Consider the following 17,462-nt stretch of genomic DNA (forward strand, 5'->3'; position numbering starts at 1 on the left):
GAAGATATACCTAAGTTATTATTTATACCTGCCCTGTTTTTTTCACATTTTCTATTGTATCTTCGCTCCTATTAGTCGCAGCGTGATGGTTTGTAGCCTAAAGCCGTCCTCGATGAATGGTCTATTCAACACAAAAAAAATTTTCAATTTGGACCAGTAGTTCCTGAGATTAGCGCGTTCAAACAAACAAACAAACTCTTCAGCTTTATATATTAGTATAGATATTTTGTATAATAAGAAAGAAAATAAGGCATTCACCTTTTTTTATTTGCGTTCAAAGAGAGATATTACATAGCTAAATAAGATTGAAAACTATCACCCTCCCTTTGATGTAAATTACATAAATATCTGTTAAATAGCTGCTGAAACATTACTCTCCTTTAGTCAGCTATCTCCTTACCAAATGTCATCGAAATCGGTCCAGACGTTCAGGCGTGAAGGAATACAAACACACATAAGTGCGATGTCCTGTAATTATGCACCCTGTACCACGAACGCTTGTGGTCGTCACGACCCCCTACCATGAGACGGTACAAACGCTTTCAGCAATTGATACAGTATAAACAAACGGACCAAACTAGAATATTCGCAACACAGTTGACCCCCAACAAGGTTATACACAGCGACTGCATGAAACGTACACGAATTGGAAATGCTAACTAGGCTAGGCAACCAAAAACTGGCCACAGACTAGTTACCTCACAGAGGCGACACTTCGTACATCTGCGCCACCGTTGGTATAGATCGGGTTTCAACAAAGCTGATCATGTTTTTTAACTTACACACAACGCCATCTAATCTCAAACGAAGCAAAGCTTGTTGTATGAAAGTATAGATGGTATTATGAGTATTTCACAAGTGATATATTTCGCACTCACGACCTCCGGTATAGCAGTCAGGGCCACCAACCACTAGATCAACAGATTAATTGTAAAATGGAAATCAAAATTTACTTTTGCAGGTCTGCCGCTGAAATACTTCAAGCGACCTACATTTTTACAGTTGCGTGAACCATCCCCTCTGTATTCCTACTCTGTGGACTGAGCGTCAGATAGGATATTCCGTATTTGCTCCACTTAACCCTCGGACGCTACCAGTTTACCCAGTTACCTGTTTGCTAGCCTTTGAACGTACTGGGTTTAGACTAGTTTAGAACGGTATTTACCTAAGTGCAGTCAACCGCGAATTAGCATAAACACCCCTATCGCAGCGGATTAAATACTATTTTTGCCTTAAACGAAGTATATTATAGTATATTTATTTTAGCTTCGCTTTGGGAGCGTTGATTTTATTCGTTATATTTACCTATATTGAATGTTGATTTGCCTTCAAATGCCTCTTTTTTTGGTAAGGCGGGGAATGGGTAGTGTCAGACTTTTCCTGACTGCACCTGAACCGCCGTGCTACAACATCCGCGTTTTTGTGTCGGTGTATGGCAATGCGTTGCAATCCTTTATACGGCCTGGAAGAGGCCTGCGTGAGTTAGGTAATTTCAATGAAGCCAGTTTAAGAATTCAGAAAGTGGGTCTTAAGGTTGGTTCACGCATACACAAGTTATGTGGTAATAATGAATTAAAATATGAAAATGATGAGCCCTTAATATTGTTATCATACCTACTTAAGGTGGGGCTGTCAGAGAAAAATGCGTAGATATAAATAGACGTGTTTTTGAGAATCATTTTTTTTAGTTTTTCCTATTGTTCTTTACACATGTATAAAGCCTCTTTGAGGACAAAATCATTTAGGTATTCAATTTATTTTTAGTCTATTGTGAGCAACAAAAAATCTGTCTAGACGATTTTCTGTGATATGATAATTAACTTTAGAAGTCAAGGTTCGTTATGTAAGTGTTAATAGATGTCTGTAAAAGATAATCTATCTTACCTACCTAGTAACAAGAATGACTAAGTATGTTTGATTCAATCCGTTTGAGTCTCTTGCCGGTTCTTCTCCATAGTGATTGCTGTAACGTTTTAAAATTGGGTATCATTCAAACGATATTTCTGTAATATCTCTCGTCTTTTGTTTTGTTTATAAATCTTATCAAATCGTTGAATGCTCAGTCACTCAAATATCAATTGGGATGGAAGCAGAAATATGTTAATTATATTTCCTTTTTATTTTTATTTTTTTGATTTTTGTTGCTCAGTATGTTCTTCATTTCTTTATTTAACCCACTGTGTCCCACTGCTGGGCAAAGACCTCCTCTAAATCCTTAAAAGATTTGTTCTGGGCCACACGGAACCAGTCCACGTCGTAATCCTTTAGATTAAGATACTAATTATTAAATTTGAAGTTTTATTTTATAACAAAAGAAGAAGTTACACAGCCGCCAAAAAGCAAATATGAAAAGGAAAACAGTTAAATTAGTCAAATTGACGCCCTATTTTTGAAGTCGGTTTATAAATAACTGGCAATCACGCACCGTGCTCCATTTTCAACCATCACAATTGTAAGTCGACACTTAGTAGGCAAACACCATAAAATAACACATTTTGAGCCAAAAACCGTGTCATTATTGACCTGCATTATAAACTGCTGATGCAGGACTGTTAGTGCGGTCAAAGCGAGACGTCAATATATTGGGCGTAGCGGCGTCTCGTTTACTCAACGGCGTAGCGACGGTACGCGAATCACGGACATGGATCGTAGAAAAAAAAGGAAGTGGTGTACGCTTGTTATGCTCGTGTCATTGTTAGGAGATAATGATTGACATACAAACATTTGATAGGTTTTAAACTTATGTAAGTGTTTATTACGATTATTTTTCTGTTTAATGTCGTTTTGTGTGATGAAACTGCACCATTCAGACATATGTATGTATGTATAGTAAAGCAATTGTATTTTACGCAAACGGTAATTTCAAGAACAAAACGAGGGAAGTCATAGATTGTGTTTTGTCAACACAGGCCGATTTTTTCTTGGCTTGGCTGGAAAATCGTCATAGACACCCATCTCCTCTGGGGAGCCAAACCGCGGGTAGCGAGTGTCAACGTCTCCCGCCTTTTCGCCGGTGCGTGGCAATTTATCACGCATTTGTTCTCCGGCACTTCCCTCTATTAGCTTATGCTCGGTGTTCACGCTCGACGGTAACTCCGAAGCTATTGTAAACATGATGACGTCACATCCTCTGACCGTACATTGTTGGGCCCATTACGGTAATATGAGGGCAATTCTCACTAGCGTTCTGTTTAGGGCTAGATACTTTAATTTTTGGACTATTACTCTCTATGCTCACTGTGTATCTTATAGTATCTGTGGCCAGCCTGCTACATATCGAAAATGATCCCACAGGAACATAAAATTGGGATAAAAACTATCCTATGTGTTAATTCTGGTTGTAAACTATCTGTGCACCAAGTTTCTTCAAAATCCGTCCTGTGTTTTTTGCGTAAAGAGGAACGAACATACACACAAACAGTTTCACGTTTATAAAATTAGTAGGGTTATGAATTAACTCTGTCACGGGTTAACAGGATCTCCAAAAAATTATAAACAGGTATTCGAGCGAAGCTTTGCTTTTTTTATCATCAGCTCAATTTTCTATGTATGTATGTTCGTTACTTTTCACTCCCAACCAAATGAAACAATCTTGATGAAATTTGGCATTGAGGTTGGAATAGTTCAAGTATTCTAATTCATAGCGATAGACTATATACATTACTAGCTGTTGCCTGCGACTTCGTCCCCGTGGGTAGAAGATATAAGTTATGATTTAGGTATACCTGCCCGGTTTTTTTCACATTTTCCATTGTATCTTAGCTCCTATTAGTCGCAGCGTGATGGTTTATAGCCTTAAGCTTTCCTCGATTAATGGTCTATTCAACACAAAAAGATTTTTTCAACTTGGACCAGTAGTTCCTGAGATTATCGCGTTCAAACAAACAAACAAACAAACTTTTCAGCTTTATATATTAGTATAGATATAGATAACACATCATCGACATCATTTTACTAATATTATAAATGCGAAAGTGAGTGAGTAGGTATGTTTGTTCTCTTCGCGTCCAAACGGTTGAGCTGAAAGCTATTTTTAACCGAATCCGTTTAAAGAAAAAATATTGCATCTACACCTACATCCAGGCAAGCGAAACAGCGAGTAACATCTTCTCATAAATAACTATTTGACATGAAAATAACCCATTACGTAGAGTAAACAACAGCGGAGTCTCATTTAATTTGACTAATGCACGCCAAACTGAATTTGGTTAATAACCTCCCCGGTCCAGGATAACCAATTCCAATTAATCCTTCGTCGGTATAATCCACAATAGAGTTTGAATTAATTTGGTCTGCAGGTGAATTGATTATGTACGATCCAATATGGCTGGTCGAATAGATCGGGTTCGAAAGCCTGATACAGTATTAATGCAACTAAAATGACTATGATTTGTGATTCGATGGTGAATTGGGATTATAATGTGTATTTGTAATGAAATATTAAATTAGACTAATATAGTGCGAATTTGAAATGAACAATAGAGTACCTACTTATATTCTGTACTTTTGTGAATTTGTGAAAAGAAAATTAAAAAAAATATACACCGTGATTTTTTTGTCGTCTTACAAAAGCAGCCCAGTTCATGTATCCAATGACTAGAACACGTTCATGATAAAAAAATAGGTATTTATGAGATTTGAAAAAAAAACTGCAATTTTTATTCAATATTATGATGCAATTCGTAGTTTTTTAGAAACACAGCTCTGTTGCGAGCGCGGTCCGAGCCTTGTAACAATGGTGAGGGGTGCGGGCGGCGGCGTTTTTTTCATTTTTAAGAGTATATTTCAGATTTTTATTGTTTAATTTTCTTCGTACTTATTATATTAGTTGATGATAAAAAAATAAAAATCGCGCCTAGGGGTATTTTACGTCGGATACATGAACTGGGCTGCTTTTGTAAGACGACTAAAAAATCACCGTGTATAACGTCGACATTTTCATCCTTTCTGGGCGAAAATGTGTGTCATGTGTATAAAATTATCCCACTAATATTATAATCGCTAAAGTGTGTATGTGTGTTTATTACCCTTTCGCACAAAACCTTTTTTTTTTACAACTTTCACACAACGCCATCTAGTCTCAAACTAAGCAGAGCTATTAATTGTGAGTACTAGACAACTGATAAACATACTTATATATTACTAAATACATAAATAATATAGATATATTACACTAAAGACACGCAACAAATTATCGTGCTCATCACACAAACCTTTGTTCTGGGTGGGAATCGAACCCACGACCTCCGGTACAGCAGTCAGGGTCACAAACCATAAGACCAATAGGATTTTAAAGCGAGATCGGTAAACAAAAAATCAATGCAGCGGCGTACCTACCCAGACGTCTTTATTTTTTGGAATCTGAGGGCACGGCAGTGCCCCTGCCAAGTCTCGAGCAAAACGGGCACGGCCGTACCATCTTTTCTCGAAGCGATTCGCGGCTGTTTCGCCCCCCCTGTATCTTTGACGTGGACAAAGCTAGGAGTTTAGCTTTTCGGGGAATAATAGTAGGCATTAGAACAAGCTGAAGTTCGAAATTACATGCCAATTGAATTAATGGTTTAGGAGTTACGGTCGATCAAAGTTACACCATTTTGTCACTCACTGACTCACTGACAGATCATCAAAAATCTAAGGTACTTCTAGCAGACTTAGATACTTCAAATTTTGCACCAAGATAGGTCCTTAGCTACATATAAAGGAAAAATTATAAAAACATTAAAAAATAATATGCCATAGAAAACAATTTTATATTTGCGGTTTGGCAAGAACATTATGTATGGATTTTGACTGCATTGTTAACTTTGTTCGTTGTTTAAGTACCTATTCAATTGGATGAATACATACATAGAATAGAAAAGAATAATATAAATGTAATACACAGACTATCATTAATACAAATTAATACATAAAATTCATAATTCATTAAATTAATAAAGCTAAAACTCCATTGTATTGCGATAAATATTGTATGCGCGCTCGATAGATGGCGTTGTACGTGTCTGAATCGCGCTATGGTTTCGTTACAAAGCGCAGTCTAAGTAGTACTTCAGAATAATTCGATAATTTTCATTTGATAGCGCCACCTGTCTATGAAAAACCATTTCGAAACTAAAAAATATTGTAGTGATAATTGATATTCGGAGAACTTTACGTGTTATTTAGTTTAGTTTAGCTATAGTTTGTAAGTTAGTAGATATATATATGCATATATATATAAGTTTAAGCTTGTTTACATTAGAAGTAACGAAGTCTCAGAGAAGAAACAAAAGAGATAGAGATAGAGAATGGGTTCTAAGCAAAGCAGTAGCTGAAGTCCTAGAAATTATGACACCTAAAAAAAAAGAAAGAAATACACTTACAAAAAATAAATGAGATCCCACCAAAAACATTAAATGTAAAAAAATGCCAAGTCTCTCGATGCAGTCTTTCCATCGTAAAAAGTTTTGAGATCTCATAGAAGCCAAGTCCTATTCAAAATATTTTGTAGTTATAAATCAACATTTAGTAATTGTATCAATAGTTTTCTTTATATTATAATTATAGTGACTTGGCAATGAGCACAAATTAAAAGCTGCTTGATGCCTGGAATTATGTGCAAATGTTACTGACGAGACCAGTGATCAGATTATTTGTTATGTGTGAATCATGATGGTCACTACCGACTACATGCTCCAATACAATAATTAAGAATACCTTACGGGCCATCGCTTTATGAAAGTAAATGAATCGAGAGTACACTAAGACTGACTGCCGTTGCCGAAATTCGGTTGGGACGACACGGATAAACCAAAAGAAAATTAATTTTGTGATATTAATGTTTACGCATGCGGTGTGTGTAACTTTCAACTCCTACAAATATGCCGTTTTATTTGTTTCTTCTTGTGCTCATTGCCAAGTCACTATAATTATAATATAAAGAAAACTATTGATACAATTACTAAATGTTGATTTATAACTACAAAATATTTTGAATAGGACTTGGCTTCTATGAGATCTCAAAACTTTTTACGATGGAAAGACTGCATCGAGAGACTTGGCATTTTTTTACATTTAATGTTTTTGGTGGGATCGAAATTATTTAGTTACTAGAACCAAATTTGAAGGACACTCTTGTCAACCCTAACATCTATGTACAGTTTTCATTACTTGTTCGTTATGAGTAACCTTTGAGTCAGAGATAACCAGAGTAAACATAGCAACGTGTTTGTTTATGCCTAACGCCGGCGGTCCCTGTGAAGCACTCTGTTTAAACACGTTGGCAGAACTTATGCGAGTTTTATGTGTTACTTAATGACGGTACGGTCCTGCCCGTTGCGAATCGAAAATGATCGGGATAAAAGCTATCCTATATATTAATCCTTCTTATAAACTATCTGTATACAAAATTTCGTCTAAATCCGTTCAGTGGTTTTTGTGTGAAAGAGGATCGAACATCCATATATAAAAACACTCGCGTTTATAATATTAAAATAGACGAAACTTGGTACAAAGATAGTTTAGAACCAGGATTGACATACAGTTTTATCAAAATTAAATCAAATGAATGTATTTGTCAGGAATGAGGTACAATATTAATGTATTACATAAATTTTAGCGCGTTTCATTTCACATTTCTCCATGCTATGTTCCCGTGGGATCATTTTTATTTTGAATTTTAGACATCAGCTGATGAATTATAAAAATGTCACGTACGTACAGAGTTTGCTCTCGTTACCAATCTAGATGTTTGTCTGCTAAACACAGCGTAACTGAATTTACATGATAATACAATTTATCCAGGTCGTCTGACTAAACTAAGAGTGGTTTCACCTAACGCGACTCGGTGACATCACGCGCGTCAGCTAAATTGTATCTGAAAATCCATACTTAGATTACAAATGCGATAGTATCTGGCTCGCTTTCAGAACTATTCAATTGATTCTAATTAATTTTGGTACACAGACTGGAAAAGGACATGGGCTACTTTTAAATGAAAAAAAGGGTTAAAAAGGATGGTCTAAGTTTGTATTTAACTTTTTTGAATGGACTACGGCATTGAATTTCGTCTTAAAAAATATTTATTAAAAATAATGAAATATTTCCACAGGGGTTTTTGGGTATTTTGAATTAATTGGGCTAATAAGTCCACGCGGACGGAGTCGCGGGCAACACCTAGGTCCGTATTACAGAAGGCTACTCAAGTCCAGTTTGATCTTAAATCACCTGATCATAGTTTAAATATTGAATCTGCACTTGAGGGTCATTCTTATTTCAGAACATTATTCAAACTTCACTCAGCTGAATCGAGATTCAAATCGCGTCTCAAGCAGAGAATATGTCTTGTCTATGAATCAGACTGTCTTCGTTTACAAATGTATCTTTCCCGAAATTCTGGTTCAACATACGCAAAATAAGAATTTAGTTTCAAACCGAATTAATAATTATATTGTAGTTTTAAGACAATATTAGCTTTTTACCCTTCGATTTTATTTAAAAACCTTAATTTCACGTGGCATAAAAGTATTAAAGAATGTGAAGTCGGATATAATATTTAAAAATTCAAAAACACATTGACGTGTTCCTAGAATGGAATGTTTTATAGGTATATCTGTGGTGGTAGAGATTGACACTTGACAGAATAATTTAAATACAGTTGTTGATTTTTGTAATCAATCTATTTAGTGTAACTTAATTGTACTTCTCTTTTTTATTATTATTGTTCTGTAAAATGTCAGGAAGAAAGAAAAATTTTAGTGTTTTGGAACGAAATTTATTAATAGAAACTCTCAAAGAGTTCAAAGATGTTATAGAAAATAAAAAAAACAGATAGTGTAAGCGCAGCGAAGAAGAAGTCTGCTTAGGCGCATATTGCGGAAAAATTCAATGCCTCATCTATGATTAATGAGCCTGTAAGTATCTTCTTATATTTATATCCATTATTTCCTAACCGTCACTTACCGTTATGGTTTCATGTCAGTTTTAAAAGTATCTAAATTACGGATAAAAAAGTTCTAAGCAGTCAATAGGTAATATAACCTACTATTGGTCATTTATTTTTACTCCTCAATGTTAAAGGCGTCAGGAGAACAATTAAGGCGTCTTTGGCAAAATTTGAAGACCCGGCAAAGAGATGCTCTCACAAGAGAGCGTCAACATAGAATGGCCACTGGCGGTGGTGGTCCCTGCCCTGACGCTGACATCGACCCAAATATAGCCGAGATATCTCCCGCTCTCTTCGTGGAAATACAGAATACTTTGGACTCTGACCATATTGGTATGTGATCAGTGCTAATACTAGTACTATCTTGATTTACTATTCATTACCATCAATCAAAATAAGCCTAGAATATATACAGTGAGTATAAGCTCATCCTTAAGAATATTAATGACATTTCAGAGGTAGAAACTGTTCAGGAAACAAGTAACATGGAAACAGATGTAACCGCCACTGTTCCTGATCCTACATCCAATCCAATCATTTCACATAGTGAAATTCAATCTGATGAACCTAGCTCTGAATTTTCATCAAATGAAAAAAAAATGCGTGTACAAATTTTAAAAGCAGAACACATCAGCAGAGAAAAAAGAGCAGAAGAATTACACAAGCTCCAAGTAAAATTTCTGCAAGAAAAACATGATGTAGAAATGCAAATTATGAAAGAAAAATTAAAAGAAGCGAAAGCTAAAGCCGAGTCAGCACAACATCACCAGTGATATAAGTCATTTTAATGTATTTTTAATGAAGAGAGATCTCCGCAGATGAGCCTATAGCACCTTTTATTTGTTGTGTTTATTTTACAGTTGTTGATTTTTTATTATTATGCTTGTTTACGATTGTTAAATTATTTGTATTAAGACCATTGAGAACAAAAGAGATCTCATTTTGTGTTATACTTCATTGAAAATAAATAAAAAGATGATTATTTTTACATAGTTTTTCCTTTATTTCATTAAAATACATATAAATTACATTTTTAAATATATATAAAAAACAACATACATTTAAAAATATAAAAAATAGTGTCCAATCGGCAACGGGTACAGGGCCCAAGCTGCCGGCGGTCAGGGCTCCAGAGAGAGGAACCTCCTCACGATGCGCGCCGTGTCCAGAAGTACCGCTTTCTGAATCAAACCCTTGACCCAGACGCCCAACGAGAGCCTCCGAAGATGTTGATCGAGGCTCTTGGCTATTAAGCCATTGGCACTTACGACTATCGGGACAATGATTGCCGAGTCCACCTCCCACAAGTCGACAACCTCGTGAGCTAAATCCAAATATTTCAATTGTTTTTCTTTTTCTGCTTTCACGAGGTTCTCGTCATGGGGGATAGTGATATCAACAATTATTGTCCGACGCTCTGATCGATCGATCACCACTATATCAGGCTTATTGGCAACAATAGTCCTGTCAGTGATGATAGATCGATCCCAGTACAGTGTGATATGACCACTTTCGAGAACTGGGTCGGGCACATACTTATAGTACGGCACCTCAGATTCCACAAGTTTGTATTTCAGAGCAAGCTGCTGATGGATAATCCTGGCCACTTGGTTATGTCTGTGCAAGTATTCACCGTTAGCAAGACGAGAACATAGTTAACACATAGTTTTTTATTGTTAGAAAAACTGAATAATATAAAATCAAGAGTAATTACTAATAATTGTGTTTCTAAAAGCAAATCCATCGGTAGTCCCTTCACTGTTGGATTCATCATATATGACTTCTTCATTGATTTCACCATCTTCTTCATATGAAGGCATCATGTCATTTGTAGACAATGATATATTAAAAAGTACAGCACATGCTACTATTATATTTGACACTGTGGTCAATTTGTTGCCCAACCCCCTACTTAGACATGGAAACCGCCGTTTCCATCGCCCAAAGGTTCTTTCCACCACATTTCTTGTTTTGACATGCACTCTATTGTATGTTTGTTCCGCATGGGTTGTTGGAGTACCTACAGGTGTTAGCAGGAACCTTAAACAAGGATATCCGCTGTCTCCAATGAGATAACCAGAATGTTGTTGATGTATGTATTTGGTGCGCAACAAACACATCTGGAATATTCTGCTGTCGTGTGTACTGCCAGCCCATCGAGCCACAATGTCCATGAAATTGCCAAATGGTCCAACAACTGCCTGAAATAAAAATAAAACAATAAATGTTATTGGATGACATGCCCATTTCAAAGAAGAATAATAATTTAAACCTTATTTTGCTGACCTGGACATTTATAGAAAAGTAAGATTTTCTGTTTCTGTAGGCTTCATGATGTTCCACCCCTGGAGTATTTACTATTTTAATGTGTGTGCAATCAATTGCACCATCCACATTTCTTAGGCCTGGATTTTGTTGATACTGGCCGAGCTGTGCAAACTGTGCCCTGTGTGAGACCATGTCTTGAGGATATTTTATGTAATGCCTCTGTTGTAGAGCTATCAACCTTGATATATTTGCAACTATATTTGAAGCAGCTGGTTGCGATACATTTAATAAATCTCCACAAACTATCTGCAAAAGTAAAAAAGTATTAATATGAGTAGTATGATCAACTTTGCTGAATTTATGTTTTTTTTTTTATATATTTGCATATTATGTATTGTAATGTGAGCAGCAAAACTTACCTGGAATGACGCTGTCGCATAGAAACGCAAACACACAAGAATTTGTAATTCCGGGGCTATTGGATTGCCACGGTTGCTTAACCTTCTCAGATCTTGGTCAATTAATGGCAAAATCACAGATTTCACTACATCTTGTGAAAACCTATACCTTTTCTTGAAATTTTCAATATTGTATGGGTCTTGCACATCTCTGAGATATCTGAGAGGAACGCGAAAGTTCAACCTTCTGTTAGAATCATCGTTAAATAAATTATCGTAATAATCAAACTGTTCAAAAATATCCATTATTTATATTCACAACACAATTATTTGCTAAAACTCAAAACTGACAGGGAAATCTCTGCTCAAGCGCGGTGTCGACCACACTTGAGTAATCACAGATCAAATCTCTACTTGAGTATTAATCTAGAACTGAGTAATGATTTGGAATAAGATCTACACTCAGCTGAACTATGATCACCGAATCTATGCTTGAGGAGCGTTCTAAAATGAAATCTCAACTCAAATCTAGTTTTAAACAGAGATTAGGACTTGAGTAGCCTTCTGTAATACGGACCCTAGTGTTTAATAGAAGTACCTATCGTCTTCAAACTCTTCAAGAATAAATTAATATTTTTCCGTTCATTAAATATTTCATTTAACTAATAAAATGTTTTCATTGATTTCAGGTATATAAATAAGCGAGAGTATTCCCTTAGGGGGTAAGTAGAGAAGTGCTCGGCGTTACAACACTGACCTTTGCTTGCGATAACATACAGGTAAGGTTGAATGACTAAATAACTAGACTCAGAACAGCAATGCAGTAGCGATAATTTTGCAATATCGCTCTTAAAATGTAAGTTTAACAGCGATATAGTAGAATTATTGTTGAATTGCTTTTTCTTGTGAGGATAATAAACGTTCATCTTAAACTGAAAATATAATTTAAATTTGATTTAAGACACAATTAGTTATTAAAAGCAGTTTTAAATGGGATTTTTTATACAGAAATCTGTTGTATACAAATAAAATGACGTCAATCTACAAAAAAATACAATTTTGTATTCTAAACAATATAAGAACATTAATTTCAAACAATTAAAACAAAAAACGAAATTCATTTGTCTAAACCACTAAACTACAAACCGAAACAAAACGAGAAAACCCGAACAGTTATCGTTATTCAGTTAAAATAACCTTGAAACCGCAAACACAGTTACACAAGCCGTGTAATATACGTACTAATATAAAAATGATTCATCTCGCCTAGATCTCGGATGCTGACTCACTTCTCCAGCTGATCTGAAGAGGCAAGGAGGAGGGGGGGGGGTAACGAGAAATATGATTGGTTTTCTATTTTAGACATTCCATGTGTATGGAATATCGGAAAATGTATTTAAATGAGTTTGTAATGTTTAAATAGAGTAGGTAGGTATAGTCGAATCAACTAATCTTTGTGTTTTAAACCCCTGTGAATATAATAGTAAGTTTTTGTGTTGAAGTTAGGCCTAAATTACATCCTAATATACGCAGCGTCCGACCGTACGTCACCGTTCCCTATACTTAACTGTCATTTAGGAAGAATTTTATATACTTACTACCAAAAAAATACATCCTGTACCTACCAAGAAGGTTTAATGTCATTTTAAAATAAAAACTGTTTTGAATATTCATCTCATTGTGTATTATAGCTTGAAGTTAGATGCAACTTGATGCTTCAGTACAATGAGCTTAAGTGCGACTCAAGCTACTTACAACACGGGGCAAACAATACACCCTTAGGAAAAGCCTCTTTGCAACGTTGATAGGAAAATGAACTTACATTTTGTTGCCGTAATAAAAATACACCAGTTTTAAGGTAAAATATTTTTAGAAAACAGTGGGTTTAAGTCGTTTTATAAGCCAGTTAAATGCTAGTTGGACCCACGAAGCTAAGGGTTCCGTGCAAATAGGTTAAAGAACAAGTTTTCAAAAATCGGTCACCCATCAAAATTATGACCGTAGCAATAGTTGCTATTTATATTCTTACTACAAAAGAAATATATCATCTGTGAATCACGACTTCGCTCTCATGGATAAATATTATAGTGGCAAAATCATGACCCTCCTTAAACTCAGTCGGATAAAAGTAGCCTATGTGTTAATCCAAGGTCTCAACTACCTCCATACCAAAATTCACCGAAATCGGTCCAGCCGTTTAGGCGTGAAGATGTAACAAAACACACTCGCATACTTTCAAATAAAATTTTAATATTTTCTGAATTGTATGAACATTTATCACAAGATATACGAACACAGTCTGTCTGCACATTTCCTAATCTTGAGTATTTATTAAGTTCACTATGTATTGCAAAGGGCGCGGTCTGATAATCATATTTATTGCATCGCATTCCCATGACTCACGCGGTTGTAATGTATCATTATAAAGTTAACTTACATACGGCTGCCTAAGTCATGTAATAAGCAGTGCTTAGTAGTAACACCGTTGGGTTGCCAACTTTAATGTCGTAGGTTTGAATCCATAATATATCAATGTATTTTTAAAGTCAAATGCCAATTAAAAAGTAGTAAGGTTTTTTTAAAAATGGTGATAAATTTTGCGAAAATTTTGAGTCACGTCAAAGGCTTAACCTCTGACACCAGGTTGTGTTGCAGGCATATAAGAAGAAGATATCTGAATAAACCATTTCAAAGTGCCCGCGACTTCGTCCGTGTGGAATTGATCAAATATTACATTATTTTTCAATTATAAGTTACTCCTTATTAAATCAACTATCGGCCAATTTGAGTCTCGTCGTAATCAGTCGAGCTATCACAGAGATTAGCCGGGACAAACAGACAGGCACACAAAAATTGTGAAAAAAAATATATTTGGCGTATGTCTTTAGAGACACTTTCATAATATGCATGTAATTAGAGCGGTAATTTCAATATAACGAACAGACACTCCCATTGCATATACTTGCATATACAGGTATATGTACCTATAGATACTAAATCCGTATAAAAAATGAACGAAAAAGGAAAGTTAGATGTTTGCGAAAACACAATGTTACCAGCACATTGCCGTCGACGTTAAATCACATTTGATACCAGAACTAAGCGACGCCGCAATGTATTACAACTGCGGCGATATTTCTCCAGCTTTTATAACTGTTGAGAGGTACTTTATACATGGTGAGGTCTGGCTAACATCCGCCGGCGACTGGCCCCCGCGGTCCGGAAACACTGCATGCGTTTCCTTAGCAACATCTCCTAGTACTAGCTATCCTGTCTGAACTTGTAACTAATAGCAAAGCGGTAAAACATTTCATTTTTGTGTAAGTGTGTATGTGTCTGTCCGTGGCATCGTAGTTCCCAAACGGATGATCCGATTTTAATGCGGATTTTTTTGTTCGAATGGTACATCAGTCGTGAGTGCTATGTTTGGCGGAAATCGGTGCAGGTCTTCAAGGTCATCAGGTCGTTTGTTAGGTGGGATAGGAATGTTACACGCTCAGTTTACTTACAAGCATATGTGGGATTTGATATTTGAAACACTAATGTCTTCTGGAACCTCTGAGCTGGTCTGCTGTTAGGGCTCGCAGGTAGGAGACGTAACCTTGGTCTACCTTTTAGTAAACCTATCAAGTTTGGGCTCATTGAATAAATCTCTTCATGTTTCTAATTTGGGTCGGGGGTTTTTAAATTTTTAATTTACCTTTATTAAACCCTGACGCAAAATAATTGTGTAGTTCCACGTGCTTGTTTGTGGCATCATACCTCCCGAAGGGATTGAACGATTTGAAATTTGGTTGGTTCGTAGTAAAGGAGAATTATGTGCGAGTGTGCGATACATGTTTGATAAAAATCGGTTGAGCCGGTAAAGGTTGTAAGGGTTGAAATTGAATTGAATAACTGAATGTCTGCGAATATTTTTAAGTGGGGACTCGAATAAAAGCGCACTGATATAAAATATTGATAACTTAAATGAGTTTTTAGCTTCGTTTGATGAGAAAATTGGTGGTGGGATATTATAAAAAAAAATTGTTGCGTATTGTTTCAACAGTTTCCACTGGATTCCTTTAGTCAAATCAAGAGAGAAATAAAGATCTCAGTTCAAGTCCAAGACACTAGTCGGGCAATCTCTCTCGGGACATTCCATTTCCATCATAAACACATTAATTACTATGTAAAATAAACGATTTTCAACTTGTAATTTGTCTCAAAGTCGATCGTAGTCGAGATTCAAAAAGCTCGTAATTCGTGGTTTCGTGCCGGTTAATCGAATTCCCCTCAACCCCGGGTGGGTCCCCCTGGCTCGTGACGCATGTTACCGGACACCGGAAGAATCCCGGTAATGGTTTCAACGGTAATTGCCAATTTACGCGCTACTCTCGGATCTCGGTGACATCTCGACAAGTTTGTTGAAACTTTGGATGTGTTGGGGCATTGTTATGGCTGTCCGTTTTGTGTGCGTAGTTTATTTGCTATTTCGATTCGCAAATTGCTTTGTAGTTATAAAGAGTGGATAATAACAGACTATGTAGGGATTAATTGTACAGTGATGTATGGAAATTATTAAGATTAGGCTTTACACTGAGAAATAGATTTATACAATTTGTATCTAAATCCCTATGAATATGATATGTCCAATGCCGATTTAGTCTATAAAAAATCCCAAAAAAGGTTTTTTATCTGTCTCACTGTGTCCCACCGCTGGGCAAAGGCCTCCCCCAAATCCAAAAAGGTTATAGACAAAAACAGTTCTAGATGTTCAGCTGATGGTAAACCTAAATTTCTTTTGAGAACTTAATAATATCAGCCTCTATTCTCCCCACTGTTGGGCACAGTCCTCTCCCATTATAAAGAATTTAAAAGCATTTATCGCCACACTAACTCACCGCAAGTTGGCTTCTTCAGATTCCATATCCCAACTACATATTTGCAGTACATATGGCAACCTAATGGCAAGTTACAACGATACCGCTTGAAACTTTTCCGTGGTTCAATGATGTTGATATAAATCCATCTGAATTGGTCTACGTTGGGAACTTTGAACTGCTCGTGTTAAGTCTATAACACCGCACATTCGAACGTATTTTTAGATACTACGCCATGCCCGAAATTGAACCGTGTCGGGACGTGGATGAACGAAGGAATGGATGTGGGATGTGCAGAAGTGTAGACGGGAATTTATGAGGTTTTTTTTTTGTTGTATGTCTGTTGTAGTTGTACATTCATATAAAAAGATGGGTTTTAAAAATGTATGTCAAGATGTAATTGCTTGTGTGATTCTTTAATTTGGAAAAAATAATTTAAATAATTAGTAAATCTAAATGGATAAATAATTTGAGAAAAAATAGCTATCCTTAAAACTGAAAAGTGGTGTCGTATATAGCTTGAAGTGAAAAATATCATTTGTACTGTTGCGAGGACTATAACAATACTCTGTCCCTACCCTATCAAAATAGGTTTAGGCATTCGTAATTCATGTACGAATAAAATATATTAAACTCACACAATTACCTATTCTATTGAAAATGGTTAAATAATTATTAGAAACGGGAAATCCCGAAACCCTAAATAAATATGTTTGCATTCGTCATTCATTCTAATAGGAGAATATTTTAATTGTTTACAATTATTATGAACTAGCTCTTGCCCGCGGGCCCGCCCTGTATTAATGCTCTGAATTGTGACTTGACAGAATTATTGATAACACATACATACGCATGTCGTACGATAAAAATATAAACATATCTCCTTTACACCCTTTTTTACCCCACTACGGTATAAAAAAGAACAAAGAAAATACTAAAATATTCGGAACCCATTTACCATTTTTAATACTTTCGTAAACAAAACATTATCTAACCAAAACATCAAATATT

The 17,462-nt window shown here is 35.9% G+C and overlaps 2 protein-coding genes across 2 annotated transcripts; one reads left to right on the forward strand and one right to left on the reverse strand.

Moving 5' to 3' along the window:
* The first annotated feature begins 8,168 nt into the window (after nucleotides 1–8,168).
* Nucleotides 8,169–9,792, forward strand: LOC113507365. The gene is made up of 3 exons (XM_026890227.1): nucleotides 8,169–8,891; nucleotides 9,058–9,256; nucleotides 9,380–9,792. Exons 1-3 carry the CDS (start codon nucleotides 8,877–8,879, stop codon nucleotides 9,694–9,696), a joined length of 531 nt encoding a protein of 176 aa, XP_026746028.1. The 5' UTR covers nucleotides 8,169–8,876; the 3' UTR covers nucleotides 9,697–9,792.
* A 791-nt stretch (nucleotides 9,793–10,583) lies between these two features.
* On the reverse strand, nucleotides 10,584–12,161 carry LOC113507364 (putative nuclease HARBI1). Its single transcript, XM_026890225.1, has 3 exons — nucleotides 11,611–12,161; nucleotides 11,210–11,497; nucleotides 10,584–11,124 (listed from the first exon to the last, which is right to left on the reverse strand). Exons 1-3 carry the CDS (start codon nucleotides 11,893–11,895, stop codon nucleotides 10,624–10,626), a joined length of 1,074 nt encoding a protein of 357 aa, XP_026746026.1. The 5' UTR covers nucleotides 11,896–12,161; the 3' UTR covers nucleotides 10,584–10,623.
* Between the last annotated feature and the right edge of the window lie 5,301 nt (nucleotides 12,162–17,462).

The sequence above is a fragment of the Trichoplusia ni genome, unplaced genomic scaffold (assembly GCF_003590095.1).
Source record: "Trichoplusia ni isolate ovarian cell line Hi5 unplaced genomic scaffold, tn1 tig00001826, whole genome shotgun sequence".
NCBI lineage: Eukaryota > Metazoa > Arthropoda > Insecta > Lepidoptera > Noctuidae > Trichoplusia > Trichoplusia ni.

Excerpts from the sequence above, each read along its gene's own strand:
- LOC113507364 (XM_026890225.1), bottom strand. The coding sequence starts at position 11,895 with ATGGATATTTTTGAACAGTTTGATTATTACGATAATTTATTTAACGAT. Across the intron at positions 11,498-11,610 it reads ATGCGACAGCGTCATTCCAG|ATAGTTTGTGGAGATTTATT; the intron begins GTAAGTTTTGCT and ends TTACTTTTGCAG. Across the intron at positions 11,125-11,209 it reads ACTTTTCTATAAATGTCCAG|GCAGTTGTTGGACCATTTGG; the intron begins GTCAGCAAAATA and ends TTTTTATTTCAG.
- LOC113507365 (XM_026890227.1), top strand. Across the intron at positions 9,257-9,379 it reads TTTGGACTCTGACCATATTG|AGGTAGAAACTGTTCAGGAA; the intron begins GTATGTGATCAG and ends ATGACATTTCAG.